This window comes from Alligator sinensis, unplaced genomic scaffold (genome assembly GCF_000455745.1).
Source record: "Alligator sinensis unplaced genomic scaffold, ASM45574v1 scaffold1390_1, whole genome shotgun sequence".
Lineage (NCBI taxonomy): Eukaryota > Metazoa > Chordata > Crocodylia > Alligatoridae > Alligator > Alligator sinensis.
Genome location: NW_005843439.1, coordinates 23,536 through 35,541, shown reverse-complemented (window position 1 = coordinate 35,541; position 12,006 = coordinate 23,536). Strand labels below are relative to the sequence as shown.

The window sequence follows — 12,006 nt, the reverse complement described above, 5'->3', positions numbered from 1 at the left end:
CTCAGAAAAAAACCTCTTTCTGCCATCTCACTTGATCTCTCTCTGTCTTTTGCTCCTATTTTTTTTCTTTTCTCTTTCACATGGTGGGAGAAAGTGCAGCATATATTTTCTCTCTGATACTTGTGTGCAGTAAAGCTGCTTTGCATCATTCCTGCATGAAGCAGACATCGAAAGCTGTCAGGGATCTGACCGCTGGCAGAGTCTGTCTATGAGACCTTCTGGTCCAGGGAGAGCGGCCAGGCTGTCTGTATGCCAGGTTGATTTGTGGCTGGAAGGGCAGCGGCAGACAGTGTAAATTGCTCTAAATGAAGCTGAGGAGCAGACCAGCATGAAAACCGAATTTCAGGGTATTCTGATTTTTAAAAACTTTTTGGAACCAGACTGGAAGTATCTCCTGAAATAATACTTTTTTTTTTAAATCCACATTGATGATATTTAATTTCCACATCTGGTTTTATTGAAGAGTTTAACGCTATATCCTTTTTCAAATGCAAGTTGATTTGAAACAAAAACTGACATGTTCCTCTTTGGAAGTGTTGAAATAGTATTGAGATTTCTTATTTGTTTAAGTAAGACTTTGTCAAAATTGGAACATTTGCACCAAAAGATTTTTGAGTGTGAGATCACATTTTCTAATAGAGAAATTGGGAAATGATGACTGACTCTCACTGGCAACCAAAAGAATCCAGGTTTGAGAGGCACCTGGTGGGGTTAAAGTCACTTCTTGCATCTCTCCTTTGGACTTGTGCTGAGTATGCCTTGGGTATACAGGAAAATAGCAGCTTCCTTTATTACAGGGCTATTTTCCATAATGCCAAATTTCCATGACATGTTTTTTGCCCATTTGCTATATATAATGATGATGATGATGTTGATAAATAAGAGTAAGCGTAGAATTTCATTCCATGGATGAAATTGTGCTTCTGGGCAGACCACCAGCTGAAAGCTCATTTGCACTCAAATTGTATTGAAGTCCAATCAAATGTAAACAGGGCATAGATTTAAAGTGCTTGCACTCTGCTGCCAGGGGAGGTTCAGTTCAATTGTCTTTTCAGATACCTGATCTTAAAGCACTACTCATCAGAAGTATCTGTGCGCGTAAAAAGGGATCGGACAAAATCTTGGAGGAAAGGTGCATGAGCAGCTCTGGAGCATGGGGCATAGGGGTACAGCTGCTGAATCAGAACTTCCTAAACCTTAAATCCTTTGAGGCTGCAAGTGAGAGAGGAACAGTGGAAAAAACCCCAGTCACACCCAGCTCACTCTCCTTTTCAGCATCCTCTCTCTGCCCCTGGGTGACACTGGGCAAGATGGACCTATGGTCTGACCCAGTAAATGGCAGTTCTGATGTTCTTATGTTATCTTCTTATGCATGTAAAATGGGAGGGCTCGCAGTCTCGCCATCACATTTAGACTCACATTTTCTTTCCTCTTTTGAATATTTGCAAATTCCCACCTCCACAAAGATTATATTCTCAGCTGTGCTAAGGTGAAAAACCTTTCCACAGATCTCACATCCCCTGGGAGCAGAATTTTCTGCCACAACATTGCAGCGATCTCTTCTCCATAGCTAATGTCTTCCAGTTAATTCTAATTTGCAATATGCTACCCTGATTCACTTCTGACTTCTAATTATGTTCCCATGTTTTTTTAACCTTTTAGACATAATTAATGCTTTAGAAACAAAGAGCAGCTAGCACTTCATTATTTCTAGTGTACAAATTGTATTAAATAAATCATAAGAGAACTAGATGGCCTTGGGGAATTGGATATGCTGCCTCTGGTATCTTTGTTCCTGTTTCAACTGTAGTCTATATAAAGACTTTCCGTGGGTTGTTGCTATTTTGATGGCTTGTTGGTGGATTGGGTGTGATGAGCTGGTGGTCTAAGATCAAGTCCTTGGGGAATCGTGTCCACCAACCCAAAAGTGTACTTCACAATTGACACGTTTGTCGATTCACTTATCCCTGCCTCTCTTCTAATCGTCATCATCATCAGGGGAAAACCTCGGGATCTTCAGAAAACAAAGCAGACACGCTGGATCTGCCAGCAGTAGTTGGGGATTTTGTTCTGAATACCAGAGGGAAGGGAGCTGAGCTCCCCACCCTGTTGTTCGTGGTTATGAGTGTGACCTCCCACAGCCCCGGAAGCAGGGGCAAGGACTGTAAACTGTAGGAACTGAGCACCATGCAAGATCAGGCCCTAATACATACTAGTGGAGAGACAATTATCTTTCAATATTAATTCACATTTAAAAGTGCTTTTTGATTTGGCCTGAGCTACCATCAGCACATGGGGAAAGAAGCCCAGACTTTGGCTAACCCAGCAAGCTGGCCAAGTAGGCTTCAAATATGGCAATGAGGCTTCCATTAAAGGAACTCAGCAGCTGATTTGCTCTGGAAGTCATCCCCTTTCGGCACAATAAGGAAGGCAAAACAGGACTAGCTTTGAATTTGCAATGAAATGCACCATGGCACGGATTCCTAGCGCTTTAAACCATGTGCCGCTATTTGTATGTCTCTATGGTGCAAGGCATGCTGAGCCTCACCATACTCACTCCATGAATGCTCTGTTTCAAACTGGACGCAGTATAGCTGCATTCATGGGATGTGGCACATACAGGAATACGTTCTGAACCGGACAGTAATAGACTTTATGGAGGCTGACCTGAGACAACGTCCTGGCACATGCACAGAGCCGCACTGACACAACTAGGCTGCTTTCCTCCACCCCGCATGCATGGATACGGCGCGCTGGCAGCAGGTCTCCACCTGACATCCCTTTGCTCTGTGTGGCTGTACCCTGTGAGAAGACAGCACTATTTGGGGACGTTCTGTCTCCCTCAGAACAAATCTTCCTTTTGCCTTTCTCATTTCCTGACTCGTCACTTCATGATTCACGACTTGATTCCTTCAGCCTGGTGTGATGCATCAGCCAGGAAATTTTAAAAGACAGGCTTTTCTAAAAGGTTCAACGGCTGAGATCCTGACTTTTCTTTCAGCGCCGCTGGGCTAGTCAGGTCCTTTTATGTCACTGTTGCATTTCATCCTGGGATGTAGGGTGACTAAAGCACCCTGACAATATATATTTTTCAGAACGTGACCCATCAGGAAGGAAGTTCCTGAAAAGCAGGTGAAAAGGAACTGTGGGTTTTTTTAGACAAAAAGAAAAATAAACTCATAATAGATGAGGCCCTTCCTGCAAATCCCTAGAGCAAAAGACAATTAATTTCAAGGTGCCATTGACTGCAGGGGTGCTGTGGGATCTGGGGCCATTGGGTTCTGTGTCCATTATTATCCATTAACTCACTGTAGGTGGCAAGCGCTTACCTTTTTCCTGCCTCCAGTTTCCCATTTGTGCAAAGGTGATATAAAGATTTTAGAGACGGGGGATGAAAGAATGAATCATTTAGGGTGTGCATTTTGAAAACTTCTAAGTTATGGAAGAGCATCACGCTCTTGGAAAGACAACTGTGCTGTTCAAAGAAGTGGTTTCAGACTCTTGGAGAACCTAGACAGATGTTAAACCCTGGGCCCATTCTGGCTCCATTTTAGGGCTCTCTGTTTAGCACCACTGGGAGTCCATTTTCTAAACATGCTCACCATTCACATGTTCACTGCCCGCAGTTGGGGTCAGATTTTCAGTACTCCTCAGCACCCTGTATACTTGATACACTGGAAAAGCTGACATAAGCATTTAATGAGTGTAAAGAGATCATAGTAGACTTCTGCTGGTTGGCTTTTCCAGGGTGTAGGAATCTAGGAAACTCTAGTTTGTCGGTTCATGTGCTCATTTTTAGTAATAATAATAAAGCCTTCTCCTTCTGCTAGAAGTTCATTAGCAAAAGCATCTAATCCCTTCTGCTAGGATGTTCCACCGCCCAAGAAGGCTTTCCTTTTAGTTCTCCAAGTCTGGATTTTGTTGGCTGCGTTGTCCAGAGGAGTACAGAAGACTAGGTGGCTAGATGGAAATGAGCCTAGCAGGCACCCCACAAGGACATAATATGGTTGCTCTGTATTCCTGATTTATAACAAAAAAACCTGCTTGTGACAAACTAGTCAGTGGTGATGGCAGACCCTCAATACGAGGATGACAGTCTTTCAGTAAATAGGAAAGCCATCCATGCCTCTGTAGATGACCGAGGAGGCCAATTCGAGATCCGCTCAACTGCAGAAATGGCAGATATTTCCAGCAGGAGGAAGTAGATCCAGGTGATGTTGGGTCACAGCTCTTGCCCTCTTTTTGTCAGTTGAAAATTGGCAGTGGCCTCTATAAATTGCAATGTTTTTATTTAAAAAAAACACTCATTGCTTTGCAATCTAACAGAAGAGAAAGGGAGAGATATAGGTCTCTCACAGCCATGACCTCTACATTTTCTCTTGCCCTTGTTTTTTTTTGCAAGGGATTTAGGGGGAGGAGAAGTCCTTATATTCTTGTTTTGCTTTTCACTCTTATTGTTACCATGTGGGATGTTTCTCTGAAGTTTGTCATTGACCCAAAGCACAGATCTAGGAAACAGGCTGTGCATTATGGAGATCTCTGCAGGAGGCTGGGGCATAGAGAAACCTCCACCGTGAGCTGTGAAATGGCAGCACATTACTCCATAAATTCCCTGGCTGTCCTCCGCAGTCACAGACATTATAATTAAATTCCACCTTCCTCCCACTCCCTGGGTGTCCCAGTCTGCCAGCCTGTGTGCATAAGCTCTAAGGAAACCTTTATGTGTGCGGGGAATACAGGACAGCTCCAATTTTGTGAAGATGTTGAGAACTTTGACTTCCTCACCTTCCTCAACCATGCGGACAGAACGGTTTTAAAAGGTACAAAAAGCCCTGCATAGGCTTCCAACACACAATCCTACAGCACCCCAGGCTCAAGAGAAACGTGCGGCACATATTTCAGGTGGCATTATGCCTTGAGAAAATGACTCAGACTCTTCCTTTGCTGGAGAACTATGAGCAAGATGCCTGGTATCCTCTTGTGATGGCAGCTGTGTATTGTGTAGTGGGGGAGAGGGAAGAGGAGAGCCGCAAAGGCACCAAAACATGAAAGAACTAGCTGGTGTCAGGCTGAATTTTTGTAGTCACAATTTCCTAAAGCAAAGTCCTAACATTATAGGATCTGTATCTGGGTCCATGAAGGAAGTTTTCCTTAAGTCTTCTCCGGGATAACAGTTCTGGAGTAGTTTAGTACCTGCTGAGGTATTGGGACTTAAAACCCATTTTATGGAAATAGGAGGCTCCTCCCTAGCTTGTTCCTGTGGCCATATGGCTGAAGGCAGGAGAAACTTGGGGGCATCTGAACCCCAAGCCTCCAGGCTTGGGCCTGCACATAGGATGCCTGCCAAAAGACAGTGGAAATATCTGAAGCCCCTGGTGGGGGTGGAGGATGTTTGCCGGTTGTAGGGCCACTTAAGGTTCAGCACTGACTCATGGATTTGGACTTGATTAGGCTGATTTGGCTTGGAACACAAAAAATTTCTTTAAAAAAAAAAAAATTGAAAAAGTATGAAAAATAAGCCTGTGATGTACCCTAACCTAACTCCTCCCGTACTACTCCCGAAGTGGGCAACTAGCATGTAACAGCAGGGCTAAATCCAGGTAGTTGATTATATCAAGAAGTGAATTCCCAAGAACCAGCCTAGGCACTTAAAATGGGATTTAGGTGGAATTTAGTCGACTGAGCCACAGTCAGACTCCCTCGGGGCTGTGCCCTAACCACTAGGCTATATGCAGGATCCTTTTTGTTTGCTCTCCCTCCTGCCCTCGCTGTCACATCCCTGGCTGCACAGTGGCTTAGCTTTGAAAAGAAGACTGCAAGGTTCTGCCACTCAAAGTCTTCTGGCTAAAAGGGACCACGACCTGTTTCCAGCAAAACAAGTACAGCATTTTCTCTTGTGCAGAAAGCTAGCATAGCCTGCTGGTTGGGGTTCTCTTGTAGGAAGTGGGAGATGTGATGGGTCTGACTCCATCCCTTCCCTTGCCAAATCCAGGCAGGGTCTAGAATCCAGGTCTCCTGTTTTCAGTTCAAGGGCTCTACCCTTTGTACAGAAGTTGGGCACCACAGTCCAGCCATGCCTTTTAAGCAGAGCAAGTTCTGTTCAGTTAGGTGTGTACCCTTAGAAGATGACCGTATTTTCAATTTAGAGCAGGTAGCAATGCCAAATGTGCCACACTGTAAGCTCCAGAGAGGGATAGGAGTGGAGCAAGCCCCCTGAATTTAGCATGTCCTGTTGGCTAGCTCTAGGCTGCCACCCATCCATTTATGGATGTCCCACAACCCAAAAATGCTTTTTCTCTAGTTCTCCAGCTCTGGTTTTTGTCGGCTGCATTGTCCCAGAGGAGTACAGAAGATATGGGGCATTTCTACACATGCATTAATGTGCTTTAGTTAATGCGTATTACATCTAGTATCTCTATTATGAGGTACAAGGAAAATGTGCATGAAGCCTGGACAATGCACATTAACTAAAGCACAAACTTTTAAAATTGATGTTTAATATGCATTAGCATATTTTAATGCACATTAAATAAAAAGTATGTTTTTTTACATGAGCCTTTAATGCACATTAAAATAAGCTAATGTACATTAAAGTGCATGTGTAGACATGCCCTGGGTGTTTGAGGTTCAAAACTCTCTCCATTCATTGTAAACTGACCTTGGAAAGTGCCTCATTAATAGCAATCAACATTTCCTTGTATCAGCCTGTTATGGCCAGTCACCTACATTCTGGCCATTGTGGTGCCAAAGTTGGAGGTGCGTAAAGCACCTCTCTGAATCTTGCCCTAGATTACTAATGCCAACCACCCAAGACCAGCACGAAGGAAAAGCTAGACATTATTTACATGACATAGGGATTCCCAGCCACAGGAGAAACCATATCATCATACTTCCCTTAACAAGGTGAGGCTATATTCATGCAGGAGCATAGCACTGCACCAGAAAAGCATCTCTTTCTGTAAGGCAGAATCAAAAAATGAAAGGCCGGTTTCCTTTCTAGCCCTCCTGTGTTCAGCGTCAGACAAAGGGAAGTGCGTATCAAATAGACCAGCTATAGCTCTCAGGTCACTAATACACATTTCTCATATTTCCTCGTTACATTCATATCTTCAATAGCCAGGTAGGGCCCTGAAGAGTTCACTCACTCTACCTTTTGCTTCATCCACACCCTTCCTTGGCCCCATTAAAATATTCACCATATTCTACTTACTTTGCTGGGGGAGACCAATTCCTTTTACTGCTGTGTCCTGGCTGTTAGTGCCCAAATATATTTGCATTACTTTCTGAATTTAGATTTCTTGCTTTCACTATAAATACCTGACACTTTTGCCCAGCTCTACGCATTCTTCAATAATGCATGCATGAATAATATCAGCTGAGCTGCATCTCTTATAACAGCATGAGGAGAAGGTGAAAGCAGATCACAGAGTTAAACAAGCACCGGTTAAACCTAAGCTGTTGTTTTGATCAGAAGGAAAAACCTCATCATGTTTTTATCCTTGATGAGGTAGAAGGGAAGGTAGAAAGGTGTGCTGTTTCCTCACTTAAGACAACAGCTTTGTGTAGCAGGCAGCAAGTCTTCTGGCTAACGGGGACAAAGACCTGTTTCCAGTAAAATGATTACAGAATTTCCTCTTGTATAGAAAGCTAGTGCTAGTGCAGGGCGTCTGCATGATTCAAGTCTCATTTAAACCCTCGAAGCAGGGCATAATTGGGATTTAGGTGGTGCCAGCTATGGGTCAGATCTAGATGTGCAGACCCTCTGCACGGGTGTGATTTGTACTCGAAGGGAATTCATTCCTGGTTGGGATTGTTTCACAAAGGGAAAAAAAAAACTGTTCCTTCCTCTAGATCAGCATTTCTCAACCTGGGGTTGTCCAAACTCGATCCTCTTTTCTGCAAGGGGCAGAGGGTCGGACACGATGATCCATTCGGTCCTTTCCGACTCTATAACGTATGAATCTATGACCCAAAAGTGGTTGCAAGAATATATGAAAGGGACGGGAACAAACTTTAAAAATGGATTCTCCTTTCGATGCGAAAAACGTGGGAAACGGTGGCTTTTCCTTTGCAGGCTGGCAGATCTCCAGCCTGCAAGGGGCTGCTTGAGGCTCCCCATGCCCCTCCCCACCCCGCTTCCTGGGGGTGGGGGGCAGCGGGTCAGGAATGAGGGGCACTGGGTCAGGACTGGCCATTGATGTTTGCAAATGGGCCCTTGCACAAAAAAGGTTGAGAACCACTGCTCTAGATAACAATATTGTTTTACAGTACATGAACATCAATACCATGATCCACTTATCTGAACTGGACCATATCCCAGCCATCATATGATATTAGTTTTGGGTATTATCTAATTAAGCTGACTACAAACTTGAGAACATAGAGTGATCTTGCTACTAATTTCTTCAGCTGCATAGTTCACTAGTGCTCTTCTGATTTCTTCTCTTTTTCTTTGCAGGTCTCCATGAAATCCAGTGTTCCCTGCCTGTGGAAAATAGAAGAATCTTTCTGAATGAATTATCTGATGTCAGCTTCAGTGAATGCAAATTTAATTTATCTTTAACGGACCTTTTTATCATCATTTTCTCTGGAGTTGCAGTCTCCATTGCTGCTATTCTATCAAGCTTCTTCTTGGCAGCATTGGTACATTGCTTCCAAAGATGTGCTCCTAATAAAGAGGGTGAGGATGAAGACGACGAAGAAAGTGAGGGCTGAACATTGTCTATGTTCTCTTTATGTTAAAAATGGGAAAATAAAAGAAATAAGAAGAAATGGAAGCGCTTTAAATATGTGAACTAAATCCAACAAATTAATAATGGCCCAACCAAATCTCACTAAAGTCAATGGTGGAAAGCACAATGCACCTCTGAGAACATAGCGGCTGGACTTCTCTTTCTAACCAAGAGACCATGAAACTGGACATTTCTGTGATGTTTACTCAGACTTTGCATTCAAAGTTGAAGGGAAGAGGACATGGAAAGGATGTGAAGAGAAGTCCTGTGTTTTAAGAAAAACTAACTTCTGACAGCCTTTAGATTGCCTTCTTGAATGGCTATAAGCGCTTACTAGTTGGTTGTAACTACACTCCAGAAAGGATCTGCTTTATTGCAGGGCTTTGAGTTGGAAATACAAAAGCAATCATATATCTTCCTCACTAGGACTAGGTAAAAGGGAGATTCTGGTAAACGCTTCAACTTGCAGCATGACAAAGTTCAGTCAAAATAGTCCGTAGATCTTGACAGAGTAGTAACAGAAGGCTAGCATTTTCTTGATATAAATATCCACCCTTCAGCCAATGACACTGATTTTGGGCTTCACTGAAGCAAAGAAATGTTTTACGTAAGCCAATATTGTTCTAGGTCTTAACAGCAAAGGGAACCTCTCAATCACTGGCTGCTGAAAAGCAGCTACCCACCCAGTACATTTGGCCATGTACAAATACAAATGATAACGTTCTTCTGTGTTGTTAGATGCAATGAGGCAAAGACAATCCTTGTTTAATAACGCTGGATCTCAGTATCTATTCTACCGTATCATTCAAGCCCCAGCACAATGCTGGCTTTCATTACTCACCTGAATAACTTGACTACTATAAACAGGGGGTCACTCCAACTAGAATTGCGACTGGAATAGTAATGCATTGAAATACCCTGGTGCTTTCATTCTGCTTCTGCGTAACCAGAATTTTGTGATACCCATGTTCATTACAAAGAGACATGAGGATGAAGCAAAACCTGGGAATTGAACAGCCCCAAACATGGAGAGCTGCTTTGCATTTCAAAAATCGGTCCCTTCTCCTGAGCTAAGATGCCCCAGTCTCTATGGAGTTGGCAATCTGGGTTGATCAGAGTCTGAATTACGGAACTCAATGCATGCCTCATTACAAGTGGGTTTGAAGTATGAGTATAAGCATGTCCCATTAGGAAATACAAAAAGAGCAATTAAAATATTCATACTTAATACTGTGGTTTGCTTTCAGAAAGTAGAGGAGGAAAAATAGGATCTGTCTTGAATACACACATTATTAGTTTGCCCTTGAATATATACATTATTGGAGATGAAGCCAAGTGTAAAATTTTCTCTGGATCATTTTTCAGTCTAAAATCCATGAGTCGGGATGTGCTGAAGCCTTATTCACGTCAGTAGAATTTAGTGATATGCTTTAAGATAAGCGCCTGCTTACCTACTGCCCTGAATAAGATTGCTTTGATGAATAGGGGCAAAAATATACTCATATCTGGGGTTTCTCTTGTCCATCCCTATTACAAAGCAATGATCCTAACAGCCTTTTCACTGAATATAGGATCAGATTATGTTTCTGTAAAGCAGAGATTGCCATGGAGTTTGTTCAGCCAAAGGGGTTCACATTTATCAAAGGATATACTTTAAATAATTTGTTCTCTGAATAATTAGCATTAAATAAATTATGAAAAAAATGCCTTACGTGGATCTGGGGTTAGATATGAGGAGAGCTTTCCCACTGTGGCAAGATAACATAATCAATTATGAGTACTGGCCAACAAGATCCTTCAAGCTGATCCATGTGGGCCCCTCCTTGTTGACTTCACCCAGGCTTAAAGACTTACCTGCAGAATCAGGTATGAATCATTTTGAAATACTAAGGGCTATATTCTACTCAATTACTGTGGTATAAATCCAGAGTGATGACAGTTGAGGTCAGTGGTGTTCTCTTAATGAACAGCAATGAAGCAAGAGTAGAATCTGGCCCTCAAATCTTACAATTCTGGCTGTACTGTAGTTCTTGTCAAAACTTGATTTCATCTACAGGAGCCTAGACATTTTTGTTAAAAAAAAATGAAAATGAACATTTGTTACAAGAGCTTTTTGGAATAGTGCCGGACAGCTTTTTAGGACAAGTTTATTTTTAACAAATTTGTAAAGGAAATATTTTTTTAAAAAACATACATATTGAAAATAGTATTTAGAAAAGCCATGAAGGCTGAAAATAATAATAAATAAACAAGAAAAACCCAGCCTAAAGACTATATTCTATTGCAGAACAATCAGATCTGACAAAAAGTAGCGTCTGTTTAACTGCTGTAAAATTGGTATTATTTCTATAAAGCTTTTCCTTTTCCTTTTCCTTTTGTTTTCTATGTTTTTGCCTTGTACAGTTAATGTGAACTGACTTGTATGGCAATCACCCCAAACCTTTTGTACCTAAATAGTGTGCTAGTGCTCACATAAATGGAACTGGAATTGTATTGGCCTATTAGAGGGGTAGCATGGTCTAGTGGATAGGGTGCAAGATTAGGACTCATTCTTTGCTGGCGACCAGCTGTGTGACCTTTGGCAAGTCACTTCACCTCTCTGCGCCACAGTTTCCTTGTCTGTAAAATGGGGATCCCAATATTTAGTTGCCTTCTTAAAAGTGCTTTGAGATCTATGGGTGAAACACATTGTATTGGGGTCATGTATTCTCATCGCATAAGGTAGGCCGGGGCACAAAATATACAATAGATCTCATATCGATCTCACATCACTCTAACTCCATTGATGTCAGAGGACGGACCCCTCATTTACACCAGGCTGAGATCAAAACCAGGCTCAGTGTATTTCACTCCTCCTTATCTTCCCAGCTTTTTCAGCTTGTTGTGATGCTACAGCCACTGTCAGAAGATGTTTTTTTTCTAGAAATACATTGCAACAAAATTAGGCAGTACAGGAGAAGGATATGCTACATCTGTACTGGCTTATTCTATTCTTGTTCTTTTAAGAAAATGAATTGACATGATTTTCAATATGTAGTGCCATGATTACAAATAACACCAATATATTTCTATTACTGCACTGTTGTCGGTCATTTGTGTGTGTGAGAAAGGGCAGAAATGGACACAACACCTGGCTCTTTTCTGATTACAGACAGAGGCCTTTCACTACATGAATGGAAATGGGCAACTTCTTTGTCCCATGCAGTTTGTGCAGTACATAACATGCACAGCAATTACAGCGATAGTATAAACAGGCCTATAATTAGAGCTTGGC

At 42.3% G+C, this 12,006-nt stretch overlaps 1 protein-coding gene across 3 annotated transcripts in view; it reads left to right on the top strand.

Annotated features, from left to right (window-relative positions):
• LRRC38 (leucine rich repeat containing 38) overlaps window positions 1-11,787 on the top strand; it is a 111,066-nt gene extending 99,279 nt beyond the window's left edge. Inside the window, exon 4 of one of the 3 annotated variants that reach the window (XR_003092332.1) lies at window positions 8,459-8,591. Coding sequence is in view for 1 of the 3 variants with exons in the window: in XM_025195229.1 (XP_025051014.1) it covers window positions 8,459-8,715 (257 nt within the window). In the remaining 2 variants the exon portion in view is untranslated. Of the gene's footprint in view, window positions 1-8,458 lie in introns of all 3 variants that reach the window. The other 2 variants (XR_003092335.1, XM_025195229.1) reach the window with 2 other exon arrangements.
• The last annotated feature ends 219 nt before the right edge of the window (window positions 11,788-12,006 follow it).